Below are 20,561 nucleotides of genomic sequence, written 5' to 3'. Positions count from 1 at the left end.
TACTGGCAATATTTGGCAGTATATGTAAATAGATCGCTTGATTATGTCACTGTTTTTTGAGAATTTTGGTGAAATACTCGGCCAAATTCGATTGAAATACCGTAAATCAGCACTGAAGTAACGCTCTAACGGGTATTTCGGGAGTAGAGCCGGGAATTTGACCCTTTTTTTAGTCAACCAATGAAGAATGTGGATGGAAAACTGTATTTCGGGAGTGGAACTGGAAAGTTGACTTTTTTTAGTCAACCGACTAAAATGTGGTCTTTTAGTGCAACTTTTGTGAAAAAATGAATGCAACTTTCCACGGATTTAACTGCAACAAAAACTTGCCCTAGTAATAGCTATAGGGGGCAAATATTTATTCACTACGGGCGGCGCGCTACAAAGTTATTGTAAAATCTACGATTAGTGGTGCGTGTCTCAAGTCAAACAAGTTTTTACAAATGCGTTTCAACGAAAAAAGTTAGGAGCCAGTCCACTTGAAGTTCCTATGAAGTTTATTTGAATTATTCCACGTCAGAAAAAGTAACAATTATTTACGATTTTAATTTGCTCTCATCCGGAATTTCATATGCACTCATTCGTACCACATTTTTCATTCGCACTGCGTTTTTTCATCCGGACAAGTGCGTAGCATTCACAGGCTGAAAAGCACTGCACTAACCTGTATCTGGCTATCCTTCACAGCAAAATAATTAGGAACAATTTAGGATGTCAAACAGTGATGCGATATGAATACTACCGCCAAAGAATATAATCCCGCGAGCACAGCAAGTCCAAATGGATTCACGTGCCAGACTGAGGATCCGAGAAGCTATTATTTTGTCCTATTTCTGTCGTTTTCAGCTTTTCTGGTAAGTTGGATTTATATGGATACAGTATTTGAATAAAGTAGAAACATTTGATTTGGTTTCGTTTGAGCGAGATAATGCAGTGCTCGCAGTTTCCTGATCGGTAGGTCGGGGGTTCAATTCCCGGCGGAGTCAGACCAAATGCTTGAACGTAAACTGGCATACGCGACCTCCCTGCTATGCGCTCAGCATTTCGGGATAGCATGGAGGAGGGATAATGGTATTGCTGACTCGATAACCTTACATATCCCATCACTGTCGTCAAAGCACCTCGATAATGTTATCTGTTTCTTTTGTAAAGCTAAAAAAACCAAGACAGAAATGTAGCAGCATACGACAATACAATTCGCCACCTTCTCGCTTACTCATGGATATGGTTATTTGCATGTATTGATCTGACGTTATTGTTGAGTGAGCCATATTACTTTTGTCGTACTAGCAGAGTGGGGTACCTTGGTAGCATACAAGTTATGCAGTACATTAGTTCAGGTGTCCCGCACTCGCTGACTGAAATACATTGATAAATTAACGAGGTCAACACGCAGCTCGTACTAATTACTTCACATGTTAGATTGGGTTGTCCATCAGTTAGATAAGTGTCAATGACACCCTTTCGCCTCATATAACCTATGCTTGTAGTATTGATGCGCGGTCTAACGAAAGGTTCTCGCAATCGAGCGAAAAGACCTCGCGATAGACGTTTTGAGCAACCCCCGCATCAGTAGCAATGTGAAAATGGATCGAATAAACTTGGCTCCACAGAGCGATCACTGAAATCCAAATAAGAAATGTATTAGGATGCAGTTTGGGATCAAGTCACTACCTTCGAGTCACGAGTCATTTCGAGTCATTGCACATTTTGACTCGAGTCAAGTCACATTTCCAGTCAAGTTGCCTTTTCAAAGTATGTAGGAGGCCTGATTACGTCACTGCAATTTGCTAGCTGTATGAAATACCGTTTGAGTGGCCATTGATTCCGAACCGATGAACGAACATAGAGTTTAATATACACGCAAGAAGGCGCTGTATCGCTCACATATACTTCGAAATGGTAAACTACGTAATTGCATAGTCTCAGTTTATAGTTACCAGCCAAAATAGAGAAACGAATTGATAAGATGCAATACATTACCCATTTACAAATAGATATGATACCATTCGCCTGCGCCAATGGTTAAGGACTATATAAACTATATTCGACTTTAACTGCAATAAAACAAGAGGTTTGGTTGAGGTAAGAACAGAGAGGAGAAATAGACATTTTGCTATTCTATTACTTTACTACTAGAGTTACGACAACGTAAGCTGTAAGCTTCGATCACTTCGTTTACGGTCAATTTATTTGTCAGAGAACAATCGAGGCTCAGTGAAATGCACGGTCATTGAATGATTGGTCGCTCTCGCGGGTTGCACAAGCGTTTCGCGAACAATTCAAACATATGCAAGATACAGTGATTTTTCTCGACACCAATTACTCAACGACTTGAAATTGACTCGTGAATTTTGCTTCGAGTCACGAGTCAATCCACGTTTCTGATACGCCGAATCAAGTCAAGTCAAGTCATTTTAGCAAAGTGACTCGAGTCAAGTCAAGTCATGCGAAAAAGGTGACTCGAGTCAACCCAACACTGTTAGGATGTGGAATTCCCAGGACATAACAAACTTCGTTTTAAGAATAGACACATTATCGCGTCTCACCCATAGTAGTCAGACGGACTCGTAAATAAGCTACCTATAATGTCTTGAATATCATCGATTGCAGATAGTATGGAACAGTCTGCTAGTTATGACAATTGTCTGCAACTGGCGAACGTTACGTCGTAACAGGATATACGTCTACCTGCTGAGCTGCCTCCTCTCGGTCATAAGCTTCAGCATCATTGCATTTTATGAAATACTTCACACTCGTTATCATTTTGATGATGGCTTCATTTCTGGCGGAGTTTTGCAAAAGTAAGGTTTCAGTAATGAGCACAGCTATAGTAGGCATAGATCATGAATCCTGCTACACGCTCTAATATTTGATAATCAAGTGGTGAGCGTATAGTGAATTGGATCTACGAGCAAGAACTGTCTAGTAAAATGCCAATACAGTTCGCAGTACAGATACAGAGTATATGAATAGATTAGATACAGTTTGTTCTACATTGGCTTGCGAAGATATGAATTCACCCTACGACACTCGAGTATTGAAACAGGGTGTATAATATGGTGATAATATTAGTTGATGTGGTATTTCGATAATTCGATTTTAGATCGCTATTTTCTTTTTGAATATGTATTTATGAGTCTCTCCCACCCATGGAATTCATATATTCATTTACTTTCCACTTACAAGCAGGTCCGTAACTGCCGCACCCAAACCCCCCATTTGGTGGGTGGGGAGCTCGAAGAGGCCCAACATTATGTCGCAAATCGATATAAATAATAGGGTATTTCGTGGGAGATTCCCTGCAAGTTCAAAATTTTCTTAGCACATGGCGCGATTTAATGGATTTAAATGTGTACATTTTAATATTGGTGCCCGCCCCGACCCAAGAAAAAAATGCGCATCATTTATGAAAAAGAAATATGCAGTTCAGCGCCGACCATACCACTTTACGACATAACAAAACTTATGAAGTTTCGGCCAACATGCAACTTCGCGAAGTACTGTTTCGGCCCTGATTACGCGACATACAATATAAGGCTATGCGATATGCATAGATGAATGTGGAATCGATTGAGGTCTACATACGGTAGACCGATCCGTCATAGCTCCAGAAATGCAGTCGTCAGAATGCAGTCGTTCAGTCTCTTGAATGAAAGCTCATCTTTTGCAGTTACAACCGGACTGACTTTCGACATAATTGGGTGATGCGATCATGGAGTTTCCGTAAGGGCCTCACTGCTTCCTTTCAGTTGGTCATCGAGCTGAATATTGTGGTGCTCATATACGCCGCAAAGAGGTCCTTATTCGTAGTGGCCGCGGTGATTGAAGATGACCGAGTTTCCGGACAAAGCAGAGTTAGAATGTTGTATAATCGCACCATACGCAAATGGGTAAGTTATATAGCAGGGGCGGGCAACTTCTCCGGTCGGCGGGCCAGATGCGGGAAAATGAAGTACTCGGCGGACCGGATTGCAAAATCGATACATTGATGGCGCATTTCCCCCCTATACTAGGGTTACCATATTTCTGTAACCCAAATTCCGGACACTCTTTAGCGCTCACTGGCGGAGTTCAAAATGAGTTATGACGTCACACTAGCAAAGCTTTGCTCATAGATCAGAGGTGGTCACGATCCGGTACAGGAATATGTGGCAGTGTGTTGTGTAACCGGGACCGAAAGCACATGTTTTCAGCCTCTTCCCGCACTATAGGGTAATCGATACAACTTCTCAGGGGGGAGTTGCTTGTCTATATGCATCTGGTCGTTAAATTATTTGAATGAATTCTGTCAATAATATTGGTTGTTCCATATATTGCTAAATAGATACTACTTTCCGCCCACATGATCAGAATTAGCGGTAGTGCTGGTGGAGGATGATGAGTTCAAAAATACAGGGAGCGTAATTGCACATCGTTAAGTCATGTTCATGTCCTACCGATAAGATTGTTTATCAGCCTTATACCGGTGCGCACCGCGGAGCTTTAACAACACCCCACATCCAGTGGTTTCCAACCTTTTATGGTCGCGACTCCATCTCCAATTTAAAAATGTTCCGTGGCCCAGATCAAAATTTGACGAGCTAATTACTAAAAGAAGTCAGCGCCTTTGCCCAGACTTACGGCTATTTTAGAAGCTGATTACGTTCAACATATTCGCGAACCCCAGAATAAAAACAAACGACCCCATACCGTTTAGAACCACTACCTTTGAATAAAGCATTTAAACGGCCTTAACGATCTCTAAGAATATACCGTTCTCCTATAATTGAGATTACAATTAGGCTTATTCCAGTAAATGAAGGCTGTTTTTATTTATATTTTATTGCAGTTTTAGCGATGGTGGTAGTCTCCATATAAAAATTAACAAATATGATAGTAAATCGCGCGCAGCGCGAAGAAAAATATCATGCATCAGCTTAAATATTCTCAAAAATATTGTCTTTATGCTGATTTACGAAAAAAATTATGAACTCACGTCAAGTCTTCGAAATTCCGGACATTTGGCATATTTCAGAATTCCTCCCGGACGCTAGTTTGAACAGTGAAATTCCGGACATGTCCGGGAAATTACGAACGTATGGCAACCCTACCCTATACAAGTAATACACCGTGTTTAATGTAAACTTCAAATTTAATGCATAGAGACCAAAAACAGTATTTAATTAATTTATTACCATAATGTACTTCAATATAGCTTTTAAAGTCAATCAGACATCTGTGGTCGATAAACTTTGTCAACAAGTTGTTTGCGCTCTGGCTGCATGTCGAATGTACACTAGGGCTCTTCAAAAATGACTTTTTTTTCAAATCGTACTGGCTACTTGATAAAATTGTTAGGTTACCTAATTTAAGCCTACACACAAAATTTGCTTCAATTCCAACCAGTAGCCGCATTGCTACAGGAGAAGAAAGTTTCTACTTATTATATAAAAATAAATAGCGAAAAATTTGAAAATTTTCTGTTCACCCCATGAAAGTGTTAGGTTGTGTATAGAAACGATGCTCACCAAATTTGGTTCAATTCCAACCAGTGGAAGCGGAGTTATTGCCGTCGAAAAATTTTGATTTGAATAAAATAGTATTTACAGTGAGCACAACCATAATAAATAAACAAAGAATCGGTCACCGTAAATACTATTTTATTCAAATCCAAACCCATCTCTGTAACGCAGAACGAATGTGTATGTGATGTGGTTGACGTGTAATCTGACTCCGGGTGAGCATCGTTTCTATAGACAGCCTAACACTTTCATGGGGTGAACAGAAAATTTTCAAATTTTCTATTATTAATTTTTATATAATAAATAGAAACTTATTTCTCCTGTAGCAAAGCGGTTACTGGGTGGAATTGAAGCAATTTTTGTGTGTAGGCTTAAATTAGGTAGCCTAACAATTTTATCAAGTAGCCAGTACGATTTGAGAAAAAAAGTCATTTTTGAAGAGCCCTAATGTACACACCCTTAGTATGACTGCACGCGAATGTCATTTATATTAGAATGGAGCCTTGTCTTGTTTATCTTCATTGTCCATGGTCGAAAATGTATGCTCGAAAATGTATGTAGACCCGAACAGAACAAGTAATTTTATGACTATCTTTCTCAGGTTGGCAAACTTGGATACATTCTGTGACGCATCATAATTTTCAATACTTACAGATTAGGAATTCACTTTCGGGATAGGAACTCTCTGCGAGCTGCTCATATACCCGTCGCGCGCCGGATCCGGCCCGCGGGCCGTATGTTGCCACTGTTATATAGGCTTACCAGGGGTGGGCAATGGCCATTGGCCTGTTCCATGTTCGAACCGCATGTCGCAAAATACGGCTGTAAGAGAAGCGCGATACACAAAATACGAATTTATTTACTCATAATGAAGTGTAGGCCAATAATGAATGAATATTGTTGTGCGGTGATAAGCCTACTGTCGGTGACCATCTGTGAGCAATGTGATTGATATAATACTGATAAGTCGTCATAGCAGTGAGGAGCACTTCCTTCAAGCAGACATTTTTCAGTAGATCCGGTTTTAGTGCTAGTTGCGGATTTCAGAAAGTGAGTAAACACGTGTTGTGAATCGTGAGACCGGTGTTATGTTGTGTGCTGAACTTTCAGCCGTTGCTAGCTTAGAGTCATCTCTACTAAAATGAATGTAGACATTATAGGGATTGTGGGGGTCAAAACCTCCGATTTCAAACTTGTACTGATTGTCACATGAAAAGCCGATTCAATTCTGATAAAATAAAAATTAATGAGTTGCTTGAATCTTGTTAGGTGTGTTTTAGTTAGTAAATCTCTGAGTTTTAAAGGCTGTTAGTTCTAGTTCTAGTTCTAGTCGAAAAATCATTATATAGTTCGAGTTGCACATTTTGATAATCCAGTAATAGTTTGTACAAGTCTGCCTTCAAAGTTAAAACGAAGTTTGGGCCTGACAATATTCCATGACTCAATGAAAATAGCTTTAGTATATTTTTATCAGCTCTCATGCCGAAGGTGGCATATGCGGGCGTGTTATTATTACTATGTTGCATACTATTCATTCTTGACCTTCCGTATGCTATATAGTTATCGCCTAAACGTACCATACTGAACTACAAGAAAAACTTCTTTCGTGACACGCAAACTTCAGTTACGGCCCCTGCAAAAGAATACAAATCATTGGGTGCGATAAATGGCCAGTTATAAAGTTGATCAATTGGTATATTGTGACGTAACACACAAATGACATCATATTAAAAACGATAATTGTTCTCTCGCGAGGCCTTCCCATCGATATCGTTATAGTGTCTTCGAATATGTCTTCAAAGATAAATTCTAAGAAGCAAAATAAATGTAATGGTGATCGCTTTTCCAATATAATCGTAATCGTAATAGACTACTTCCAGATTTTGCTGTAATCGTAATCGTAATTGCGTGATTAAGAATTAATCGTAATCGCAATGGATTACATACATGAAGTAACCACCTCATGTCTGATTGTATCCAAGTAAAAGGTACTATAAGGCTGGAACGGCCTTATGTAAGTTCATTTTCGTCTGACTATTTTTGACCACAATCACTGATCTGGTAGTAAAACGAACAAAGTACTGTTAACTGTATTGTGTCACAACCTAACGATAAGAAGTGAGACCCTGCATCGGAATTCAGCGGATAATTTTCCGAATTAACCTTCTTCCGGCAAGTTTCACTTTTGCTGCCATCCCGAGAATTTTGACCAAGTAAAACGGTTGTCACTGGAAGAGAAACAATGTCATATAATTCGAAGCAACTAGAAATTGCTGGAGTAAATTTGGCGCTTGTGAGTCGAATCAAATGAGAGATTACTTTGTGTACTCTAATCTCTGTTACAAATGCTGCACAGATGCACAGTGAAAAATTATCGCTAACCAAATGCTATTTAATTATATCAATAAATGGGGTTTAGTTTTATAGGGATATTTATGCATACACTGGGCGGATACATCGAACATAGGTTCCTCAGTTTGTTCGCAACGTCTCGATCTATCCGTAACTCTATTATTAATTGAGATCGATGATCAATTATGCAGAAGCGGTCAGTAACGGCGTATTTCTACTTTTTGGAATTACTCAAGTAGTTTTCATCTACTTCTGGTACTTACTCAAATAGATCTGATTTTCTCTATTTCTACTTCGTAATATTTTGTGATCTAACTACGTACTTTTCGCTATTTTCAGTTTGTCAAGTAGAAATAGTTTAATCCCTAAATACGAAAGATAGCCTGAGGAATTTCGGGGATGTTTTCACGGAGTATCAACATTTTATATTCCTAAATGTCAAGAGAAGCTCAGGAATTTTTTACGCTTCGCGGACAGTAGTTATGGAGTGGTAAATATGTTTTCACGAAAGTATCAGTGAATGTAATTTAGGTACCGGATTGCCTTGTTCCGCTCACACCGCATTGTCGCCCACATAAAATATTTCATCACAGTTAATATGGATCACCATAATGTTTGAAACTGTCGTTTTACAATCTAGCAATTATCTCTGATATCGTAATCTAGCAGCCCATAACGTGTCTTGCTAATCTGGAAAATCCGGATTTTTTTAACGTTACACTTTGTTTTAGCAGATCACCTTTGAAGCTTTATGGACAAAAGACATGAAATATATTTTACGCATTTTAGAAGTGGTATTCGTATTTCACTCTCAATTCCGATCATCATGCATTGAGTTCGAATTACTTTCAGTTCTTTTGTCTGCAGTGCAGAACATACATGTTGAAGCATAAAAGCAAGTGTAAGCTACTAATGCCTCCATTTTCCGAAAATGAAGCTACACTAAATGTAAATTTTACGATCCACAATATATGTTAATAACGCATACTAATCGCGCAGTGTTGAAACCGTATTCGATACAATTTCCCCGTATTGCTCTTCGCCTAAACTTGGGGCCTTATAATATCGGGTAGGGCGTCATGCCATGATATTTGCTAAAACGGGGTCTTCTAGTAAACATAGCGGACAAATGCTTATTCTGTCGAAAATTGATACCTCCTGGGATGTATCAATACGAATCAAGCTCTCAGCACCTACCGCATTGCTCAATTTGCAGCTTTTGGTAGTCATGCAAACGAATTAAGACTGTTTTTAAAACTACGTACTTACTTGAGTAGATTTAAAGTCAGTCAATTCGACTACTACTTCAAGTAGTTTTAGGTGGCTTATGGAAGAAGTACTTATACTCGTACTTAAGTAGATTTTTTTCGTTACTTCTACTTCTACCTGAGTAGCTTTCTTAACTACTTTGACCACCTCTGCAATTATGACGCAACAGAAACAAATAAATCACATCACAACACATTAGTCATTGTTTGTTTTGGCGGAGGAAGGTGCGCTTCACCTCCCCGCGCAAGGCCACATAGCAGGGCAGTAATCGAATTTAGCGTCGGAATTCTACATCATAACGCTAATATATCGTTGCCAATCTATACTTCAGACAGCGAAGCTTTCAAAGGATTGCGAGGCAGCTCTGGTAATAACAGTGACATGGCTTGTTCCTATTGGTATTGCAATTCCAACAGCATTCGGGTGGAACTGTCTCGAACACTGCAAATGCCTTCCTAGTTACAGGGGGATGATCTCATTCTGTGAATCAGGTTTGTGATGCATCATCTCTTGAATCACCTCTCATCAGAAATACCCCTGCCATGCATGCATGGTAGAGAAACACAGATTACAATACCGTCTGTGGGGGTTCTGAACTTGTTTATGTCTCGAAATTTGAGATCCGGGAAAAACAGGCTGCTTATATTCAAGCTTCAGTTAACTGCAGTGAATTACTTAGCCTTAGCAAGGCGTATTGCAATTTGATATTTAATATGATATAATGCATTGACGAGACGATGAGGTAATATAAAGTTGCACCATTAAGCAAGCGAATGTGATATTCACGAATTAGATCTTTAAAATAATGTTTTGATTTTGATCCGCTACTTTTCAATAACCGACAAAATGAAACCAGATCCAATCATGTTTCTAAAATACCATCGGATTTCGTCCCAAGTGAAACGCGCAATCCTGACCCAGCACACCTTCAAGGTGGACTTTATGTGCATTTTATCAAACAAGAGAGAAATGCTAGGATAGTGTGAAAGTGAGGTTCACCCTCTGTGTGTGGACCTCTGGAATTTGAAGGTTCGCGTTCAAAAACGGACATTGGTGGATTCTGCACTGTGAACCTTTTCAGGTAATACAATTTTCAAAGTGATTATTACGTTTCCGGTTGAAATTCTTTGCATTTCAACTTCGGACCATACTGTCCACATGGCGTTGGCGGCATGAAAAGAAATTCTGCACAAAACGCGCATGCACCCTGCCAATTTGTAAAATTATTTGCTCACAAGTTTTCTCGGAATATTATCAGCTTTCGAATCTTTTGAACAGTGGTTCTTAAACGGGAGGGAGGGGGTTGTCATATCATCAGAAGGGAGCGCGAAGCTGCGCAATTCAGGTACACTTCTTAGTTATTGCTCTGTGTATGGTCCTAATTTCATATTTGAGAATCCTCCCATCAACAGTCCTAACCTTCCATGCGATCAAACTATCAGTTGAGATTGCCAGCATTCTGTCTGCATTTTGTGATATGACGATAAGGGGGCGAGGAAGTTTTCACTATCCTAAAGGGGAAGTGTCTAAAAAGTTTGAGAACCACTGCTTTAGGAACTCTCTGCTATGAGCTTTACCCGCGATCACACGATAATAAGAACGAAACACTACATGTAGCAGATCAATGTATTGTGCTTAGTCAACCAATAAGTTATTTATGTTATCGAAATTGATACAAATAATGCATCGATGTATGATGTAAAAAATCTATCCCGCGTACGGGGTCTATCTTGATTTGACATCCTTACTGCCTCGTAAAAACCAAATCCGTCTGATAGACGTGTTGGCTACTGTATAACTTGTTTTTGAGATAATATCTGGTGCAAGTATAGAAACCGATGTGTAACTCTTAAGATTATATCTGCCCTGTCTATAGTTTGAATCCTCGTCGAAATTGTTGGCAAAGCAATTTTGTGGAATTATTATAGCATTTGATTGTTCCAGTTCATACATTGGGAGACGTTTACAGACGTCACATGTACTTCAGCATTGCTGCATAATATCGACTAAGTTGTCTCTAGTTATCATGGACATTAGTATTTACGGAAATGCAGGGTTAGAATTAGCAATATGACGTCACGTGAAGTGATAGGGTTACGTTCGCGTTCACACATGAACTTTTCAAAAATGTTCGCACGAACCAGAACCTTTTAGGGCTTCGCACCATCCTTGAAAATACCTTTTTAATTGTACTTGTACTAATCAAATAATGAATATGCCGATTTTGCTTGGTGAGAGCACCATCTCCGTGAATAGATATCCAGAATTTACCCGTCTCAATTTTTTTCTCTCTCTCTCTCTCCCTCACCGGAAGAACATGATACCTCTACTCGATAAACTGGAAATGACGAAAACTTGGTCTGTAAATCACAAAATATGACGAAGTACAAGTAGCAGGAAATGAGATGAACTTCGGTAAGTAGAAGCACCGAGGAAACTACTTGACTACTTCCAAAAAGTAGAAGTACTTCGTTACTGACCAGCTTTGATTAAGATTGCAATTTATAGTTACCAAAATGAAGTATATTTCTCGAAATGATAAATAAACTACATTACATACCATAACAAATTTCACGGAATTTCATCAGCAGTTTTACATTGTGATTTGATGTTTTCGTGGGACCATTGCGGCTTTAGTTTGCCCTGAATAAACCTGCATGCGCATAAGCATTTACATAGCTTCCTCACCTTGTTTATCCAGACGATCCAGCCGTTGTTTGTTCAAGTATCTGGTTGCCAATGAGGAGGAGTTTCTTCGTTGTGTTGGGATCAATCTATTTTGTAACTGTGATATATATGCTTATTACTCTGGTGTTTGTCATAAGACAATATAAAGTGACTTCATCTCCTAGAAATTCAGCAGGTGAATATAAATAAGAGGTACACTTGAGCTACACATAATTTTAGTACTCTACTTTTTCCCTAGCAGAGCCGCGTGAGCCTGTGGAAGCAACGGTCAATTCACGTTCGTGTTCTGCATCTCAACACGACACGCCATCGAGACTTGGATCAGAGGTAATAGTCAGTAGCAGTAAGTCGTAGTGCTTAGTATTACTGCTTTTGGTAGGAATATAGCGTCCATAATGCAGGAACGTTTCCTCATTCCACATACGTTAAATCAGTGATAGGTTACCAAAGCTTAACGGTAATGAAGCCACCAAAAAGGGCGTGGCCCGTGGGTTCAACTATACTGCTGTAGTGGCCTGTGTCGGCCTACCAGTCCTATGCTACGGTGACAGTAACGATATATATTTTCAGACTAATTGTGGATCGATAAGCTGTTGCACGCGTGTGTCATTTCACGCCACCGTAAAGCTTCTGATCGCTCTAACTGTGAGTGTTATCTTGTCGGTGACTCCATCCATATCGGCTTGTTTCGCTGACGTGGTTGCTCCAGAAGGTTAGTATTCTCTATTTTTAAAACTATCCCACTGTATAAAGTTCTACAATTCAGGATGACTTATACGCTAAGTTTTAGGCAACATACGTGTGACGCACCGAACTAAACGGATTAATGGCATATCTAACGACTAACGACAACCTTTGTATGGAAGACTATATACCACAGCATGACTGACTATACGCTAGCTACAGCAAGAGAACAATAATATAAACCCTCAAGATTACCGGACCACGATATGACCTTTCGATGTCGCCTTCCGTGACATGCCACCTCATTTTCCCGCTTGCTATTTATATCACCTTCTTTTACTTTTCATTCAGTGTGCATGCCGCCTTTTTATATCCCATAGGCCAAAGACTACTCCAAGCCGTTTGGACACATTCCTATCTTTTCATGGTATCGCAATTTTGTGGTGTAGTGAACTGATAAAAATTGCCAACAAATCGAACGATGAGTTCAATCTCGCGACAATTGCACATGTTGATACACAGACATTAACAAAAATTATGTAATTCTTGCAGGACCAAAACCGAACATCAATGCCACTATCATCGTTTCGTTTTCGCATACATTAATCATGCCGGTAATAGTGATCAAGTACATGGGCGGGCTGCAGCAGGCCTGCAAAAGCATGATCTTCAAGTTTCCGTGCTTAACAACCGTTGCAATCCAAACAACTCAACGAGAAAACGACGATCGCAAGATACTTCAAGTCGACGAATCCAACGTAAAAGCACAGACGAGCAACTGAATAATGTCGTTGATCGGAGAGCCGAACAAAGACGATATAGGCTATATTCTCGGCAATTTATCCAGCATTCAGCGTTGATTTAAAATGCGGCGTGTTTGACACTCGTAGGGCATCAAAAATCATGTATTCTTTTTAAATAACGATTATATGCGATACTCTTCAACAGGGGTTCTCAGCCGTTCTTTGCCAGTGGCCCATTTTCCGGTTTGAAAATGTTCTGTGGCCCACCGCTTATCCTAAAGTCCCGTCCCGTTCAAGGCGTTGTCATCGCTGGCGCCTATATGCCTATTTCTCCCAAATATGCGCATTTTCTCTTATTTACCATTACAAATGTAGACCCTCATATTCACGAAATCGCGCGAAGCGCGACGAATATTTTCAACTAGAATGAATCTCCTACAACAAACAAACGACCAACCAACGAAATTTGGGCCCCTTTGAGCCCCCCCTCTAATTGGGAGTTTTAGGTACGGCAGTTTCGGTCGTGGTAGATCGTATAACTCTTTGGTACATTATTATGGCCGCTGTTCCACTCACGTCGCGAAACCCAATAATCTAATCCACACCTTCACTGTGTGATTCGGGTCTTAGTTCCACTATTGTGGGGATTGAGGCTGGGCCAGCTTCAAACTATTTTTTGGTGAAAGGGATACTGCACAGATGTGGAGAAATAATATTTTAATGTTCAATCTGAACAATGTAGGCCTACACATAGTATGTTCTGTATCTAGTGAAGTTGCGATGTCAGAACATTCAATTCAATGATACAATCATTTCATGTGAATCTTACATTGTGCACAATGATTTCAAGACCGGAAATTTTAAACCGACTCCAAACAGACTCCTGGGGTCCCTGAAGCTTTTTCAGGGGGTCCAGGAAGCCTCTAAATTTGTAAAATGCTTGATAACCTAATTTACATTTCATTTTTTTAATTAGGAAAAGCATTGGCTTGTTTAGCTTCATAATAGCTAAAACTTTAGGACTCGCAACATTGCAATGGTCGCCTGAGTTGCTATATCCGGCTGTGCAAACTCATTTTAATTGTCAAATTGTTAGTAGCCTGCTGATGAGAACATTATGCTGTTTACGGATGTTTTGTTGGGTTTTGTGTAAAAATGAAATGTTGGAGATGTGGTGGTCAGACAAGCAAACGTTTCGGATTTGAAGTCGTCAGTCTCAGCAAATTAGTAAACAATCGTTTGAAATCGAAATTCCATAGTTTTTTCGAATATGTCCCGATGAAGGAATTGAAACCTCGCAACGAAATCCATTTTCTCGTGTGATATAACCTCTAAATAGCTTTAATATGAGATGCTATATAGAAATGACTATAGGTTGGGCCCACGTGGTATGTTCATTAAAAACTCACACCAAAAGCTGTCGTCTGAAGCGGTACGCGTTAATAATACATTCGCGAACAATATATCTTTGTGGAAATGGATTTTCGGCGCTCGTTCATATCAAATCGAAAACGCAGATTTTCTCGACAATAAATACGGATGTAAAATGACCTTCGAAATAATAAAAGTCCACCAAATTTCTGCATATAGTGTGCTCTTATTTTCAAGAAAAGACATTTTGTGTCTGTTTATCACTAGCCAACATTTACTATTTGCACAAGACAGTTGACGGTTGCACGATAATTGAGCTAATTTTGAACCAAAACTTAAGGCGGTCCGCGGAGGTCCGTGACAGTCGAAAAGGGGTCCGCGAGGACAAAAAGGTTGAGAACAACTGCCGTAGCCGGTGGATAAAAGCCACCGTTTCCCCTCCCATTTTCGACTTGTACATTATGACTCCATACGCTCTACTACGTCCCATCAGAGTCGGATGGAAAACTTAAGGCTGCCTACGTATAATTTGATAATATGAATATATTTTTGAGCGAATAACATAACAAGTATAACCAAATTTTCACTAGTTCTACAATATTCCCAATAGCTCTGTGGCTCACCAGTGGGCCGTGGCCCACCCTTTGAGAACCCCTGCTCTACAAGTATGTACAGATGTCTCCAGGATGCGGTCAAACTACAGATAACTAACCTACGGATAGATGCGCTACACGTGATTCACGGTCGAGTGATGCAAGGTTTGGCAGATTTTTGTCGCTTCATAGCATGAAACGGCTACGAAATTGCTAATCCCATAGATGACGACCCGAGCGCTCAAATTAAGTAAAGTGGATCTTATTTGAAAGCTACAGACAAGTCTTCAAAATTCCAGACATTTGGCATATTTTAGAAATTCCTCCCGGACGCTAGTTTGAACAGTGAAATTCCGGACATGACCGGGAAATTCCGGACGTATGGCAACCAGAGTTGGATCAATTGTAATTTGTAATTGAGCTGAATGTAATCAATTACATTTTTCAATGTAATTGTAATTTAATTGTAATTGAAGCATTTTTATTTTGTGTAATTGTAATTGTATTTTGACAAAAATTTTGCTCAATTACAATTTCAATTACATTAAATTGCTATTGAGACCTGACAAGCACAACATAAAATAATTGACTTATAATGCATTCTCTTTAAATGTCGACAAGGAATTTAATGGATCCATTCGCGGCAGTGATGAGCATCGGACGGACTCGGATAGCATTCGGACCGGATATTAGACAATTTTTTGGCGGTCGGATAGGATTCGGATATTATCGCAGATTTTTTCCCGGATATTGTCGGATAGCTGTAAATTTTCATACGGATATTTCCGGATAGTGGTAACTAGATGTGAGATTTGATTACAGGCCAATAGAAAAAAGTCATCGATTCAATAGTTAACCAAATACAGACAGCTGACACCTTGCGATATGAATGGTAGCAGTCTAGAAATGTTTGTCAATAGTCCAAGAAAATACAAATAAACTATCGCCACTACCATTCTTACTATTCAAGAGTAGACAATAATTTATTTGCTAAAACACATCAAGTATACCATACTTGCCAGTCTAACGATATATAATATGTGAACTGATAAAAGATGGTATGATCAGACATGAGCTCTCCTGACATAGTTATCATCAGTACAGTATTCTCGCAGAGCAGTTTCTCAAGTTCACAAAATTGAAGGTTTTGTTTCAACATCAGTCGCAGAACTGCATTTGCTTTCCACCTTGACATGTAGTTTTGGAATAGCTGAGGAATGTCACAATAGGCCATACAATCTCCAGAATCCTCAAAGTAGTTGTTGTGGCAGTCTTCTGTAGATAAATATAAGACAAATCCCTCTTTGCGTACTTTGTTGCATTACTGATTTTCATACTACCACAATAGTTGTATGATACCCTTTCAATCAGCACTATACAGCGGTGCTTGTGCTATGGCACAATCTTTAGCCACCATGGCACAATCTTTAGCCACCATGTGTCTTCCGGCAGTTCATGATCATAACGGAATATATCCCAATGACGTTCAACAATGTATTAACTCCATTTTGTGATTGTGAGAAGGTATTCCCAGTGTGGACTTGGACTTTGCGTCAGCTTGGCACGTCGAGTTAACAGCTACAGTACCCACACACTTGTAGCCCGACCAATCAAATAAGAATATGCATACAAACATATACAAGTAACTTTCTGCAGTCAGAAAATTATATAGAAAGTTATATAAAAAGATAGGTAGACAGATAAAATGACGATAATTATTATAACGATGCCTCGACTATACAGTAGCCTATCGTCCCCTTTGAAATCATTCAAGATACATGCATACCTTACTAACGTTAACTAATAACATATAACAAGGCTATGAAATCCAGAATTCCTATATACAGTTACAACGAAACCAAAACCTATTCAACTCCTGCTTACACTTCCCTTCCTTCAGCAGCTATATTTTCTCCTATATGATTGACGGAATCAATCATCTAGAACCACTGAGCCATATAAACAAAAGCTGTTAGTTTTTTTTTCAACGAATGGTCTGTTCATATAAATTTGATTTCAGTTGACGAATTGTGAAAAAAAAGCTTTAGCGTTATTATGGTGCTTTCCTATATGATTAAAACGAGAGATCATGTTAACAGTTTGAAAGTCAACACCAAGCAGTGGTGATCAGTGCGTTAGGGATGCATCATTTCTCTTGAGTGGAGCTCCATGAACTGTTCGAAGTGTACCGCGTACGGTACAGTTAACTTTGCATTGTTCGAAGACCTCGAATGTTGTCAAACTGCTCGTGCTGTCTTGAGTTTCGTTTCTCCGTAGTAATGGATCAATGAGGAAAGTCGACGTCTTGAGAGATAGCACAGCAAGAGTGAAGCATGGAGAGATTGCATCCTGATTTATGGGTCACTGCCTCTATGCGATAATTGCTATGTTCAAGTGAAACACCACAACTTTTCAAATGGCCCAATGCACCTTAGAAATTATATCCGAAAGGCCAAGGATACAGCACAGTTGAAGATAAGTTTCTTCTCTTCCAATATACAAGTCGGCAAGACAACTACTGACCTGCTATTAGTCACTGGAGAGGAAATTTGGACAGCTAAAGAGGGACATTCAGGATGGTGCTATTATTGACATTTTGTGTGACTCGACTATAAGCGTCGTGCTCATCACTTTGAACTGATTTGCTAAAAGTATTGTAAGCATCAGCAAGTTTCCACTGAACAGGCCTTCACACATTCCAGCATATTTGTGGACAAAATGTGGATTATCCGCATCCAATATTGACCATCTGAGATTGTAAAATTCCATGGTTACAACTTGCTACTATTACTTCTTGATATTGGGTAATTTGGTTAAATGCCTGATTGCCTAATAATCTGTCATTTTTAATTTTCTTTTGATCCGAGACCCCACTTTCATTTGCACACTTACTTTAAATTAGTAGCGTTGTTTCTTCGCGTTAACGTTCCTATAATTAAAATTCCAATTTTTGTTGTTTGTTTTTGTTCATTCCATAGATACAATTTGTGATCTTTTCGTGCAGAACTGTATCTAAGCTCAGCTCTACAATTGATATTCTGCGATATCATTATTCGATAAGGATTTTTCGGATTCTTGTACGAGATTCCCGGATAAAGTCGGATAGTTGGATGAGATTCTTCGGAGTCGGACGGATAGTTCCGCAGACACAAAAACTGTCGGACGGATTCGGATTCTCAAAAATCAACATCCGCTCATCACTGATTCGCGGAAGCCCTTGACTGCGCCCTTGCGGGCGAAGTTTTTTTTTATTTTTACCGCTATGCTGACTCACACTTGAATACGCCGAGAAGCGAACTGCTGAGCCGGCTAAAAGCAGCAGAATTGATAGTCCCATAGCTGGCGCTCCAAGCGTAGAAATTTGATATGTATGGTCCTAATCGAAAGCTAGTGTCGCACTGATTCCGCAATAAAAGTATATTTCCGGGCAATGGTACCATCCCAAAATAGTCGTGAAAGTCAGGGAATCGGCATTGTTCTGAGCAATCGCTGGGCGCAATTGGTCATTGTTGTCGCCATGCTGCTGCGGCGCTCTCACTTTTCAGAACAGTCGGCCCTAAACGGCTATTTTGGAGCAGTTACATTGCCCTGACGAGATTTTAATTTGTAATTTCGGAATTAGTACATCAATAGCTTACGATAAAGAACAGATGCATCAAATTTGGACGCTTGGATCGCCAGCTCTAGGACTACAAAGTTTGCTGCTTTTAGCCGGCTCTGCTGTACTTTTGTCGGTGCATTCATCCGTGACTCACATCTTGCGAATCTATCCGTGGGTTGGCAATCTACAATACGATTTCAGATCACGATGCTGCATCGTTACTTCGTCTGGCTAACTAACCATACCACTGGATATTATATAACGTCTTATCTGACAAAGCACGGTTTTGTTTTTACTCCTCATCCTAATTCCTACGTCCCTCGATAAAAATAATATTATTTCTTCAATTATATACTATATACGCAATTCCAACACGTGCATATATTATAATACTTTTTTCAACGACATACTGCATACTGGTATAGTTCGAAAACGTTTTTTCTTTTTATTAATAAACGGGTGTTTGCGTTTCATGAATGAAACATGAATACTTGAATTGTTGTTTATTACGACGCTACGGTTGTCAAGGAGCACGGTTGAATTTATGATCATTCAATTGCATGTTGAACAGCAGCAATTGTAATTGTAATTGTAATGTAATTGAAGCATGCAAGGAGTAATTGTAATTTGATATTTTAGCATGGAGTAATTGTAATGTAATTAAAACATGCATGAAAGTAATTGTAATTGTAATTGTAATTGAACTGAAATAATGTAATTGATCCAACTCTGATGGCAACCCTACCCTAGTTGGCTTCGTTAGAATAGTGAGGCAGGGCTGCATACTAAGATGTAATATAACTTTTGACCAATGACATATATACAATACAATGATTGGAAACTTCAGTGAGCTCTGCATTTGAGCGTGTCGCCAGTCGTCCTTCACCGAGGTTATGTTATTGACGATGTAAACAGAAGGTTCGTAAGCAATCTTTCTTTAGGAACTATCGTTTAAGTATTGAAAAGTGTTAATCATGACCTCTGTTGAAGGTGAAATGTGTGCATGTGTGCAGATATTGGCCACTACCGGTAGCATGGCTTAGTATCTGAACAAAACCGATGTATCAGTGTGCCTATGTGATGTACATAGTGATCGGAGGCGGTTTCGCAGTTGCAAACAACTGTAGCCGTTCCCTCGCTCATCTAACACTGTAGCAGAAGAGGATGACTATTACTTTCCGGTTCTTCCCTGGATGCACAGTGTTATGGTCATTGTGCTGCGTCGCTGCGATTGTTTAGAACAATGCCGATTGTCAGACTTCGAGGTGTATTTCAAGGAGGTTCCATTGCCCTGAATAGCTTCTCGTAATCAGTGCGACAGTAGCTTTCAAATAAGATCAACTTTATTGAATTTAAGGAGGCAGGTCGTCAGCTATGGGATTAGCAATTATGTTGCGTTCAGATTGCTGAGCAGTAATTCCCTTCCGGCAAGCAAGCGTGACGATGGGTGTTGCGTATCCATCCGTAGGTTAGTTATCTATAGTTTGAGAGATCCAGAGGTGACACAGGATCACTCACAAGCGACAAGACATCAAGACGCAGCAGGGAAAACACAAGTAAAACAAAACGCAGGAATATGTACAAGAGATATGTTACACACACCCATAAATAATGGTCATGAGACCACCACCACAATGTTTTTAAAAACTCAATGTCAACGTCTTGAGACGAACCCCACAATATGAACAAAACTTCAATGTCAAGTCTCAATATATATTTAACAATATCATCAAAACTTCAATGCCAACGTCTTGAG

At 39.5% G+C, this 20,561-nt stretch overlaps 1 protein-coding gene across 1 annotated transcript; it reads left to right on the top strand.

The window, feature by feature from the left end:
• The first annotated feature begins 548 nt into the window (after positions 1 to 548).
• On the top strand, positions 549 to 18,155 carry LOC145443041 (uncharacterized). The gene is made up of 8 exons (XM_080321023.1): positions 549 to 854; positions 2,614 to 2,804; positions 3,674 to 3,893; positions 9,457 to 9,616; positions 11,827 to 11,988; positions 12,052 to 12,140; positions 12,384 to 12,525; positions 13,050 to 18,155. Exons 1-8 carry the CDS (start codon positions 732 to 734, stop codon positions 13,277 to 13,279), a joined length of 1,317 nt encoding a protein of 438 aa, XP_080177149.1. The 5' UTR covers positions 549 to 731; the 3' UTR covers positions 13,280 to 18,155.
• Positions 18,156 to 20,561: the final 2,406 nt, after the last annotated feature.

The sequence above is a fragment of the Botryllus schlosseri genome, chromosome 7 (assembly GCF_051294905.1).
Source record: "Botryllus schlosseri isolate E-star chromosome 7, Bs_hap1, whole genome shotgun sequence".
In the NCBI taxonomy this organism is placed as follows: Eukaryota; Metazoa; Chordata; class Ascidiacea; order Stolidobranchia; family Styelidae; genus Botryllus; species Botryllus schlosseri.
Note: the sequence above shows the minus strand (reverse complement) of the source record. Positions and strands in the feature narration are given on the sequence as shown.

What these genes read in the sequence shown, in the direction of transcription:
- LOC145443041 (XM_080321023.1), top strand. Translation starts at nt 732, where the DNA reads ATGAATACTACCGCCAAAGAATATAATCCCGCGAGCACAGCAAGTCCA. An exon ending in TGTCGTTTTCAGCTTTTCTG is followed by an intron (nt 855 to 2,613) that starts GTAAGTTGGATT and finishes CATCGATTGCAG; the next exon opens with ATAGTATGGAACAGTCTGCT. An exon ending in ATCTCCTAGAAATTCAGCAG is followed by an intron (nt 11,989 to 12,051) that starts GTGAATATAAAT and finishes CTTTTTCCCTAG; the next exon opens with CAGAGCCGCGTGAGCCTGTG.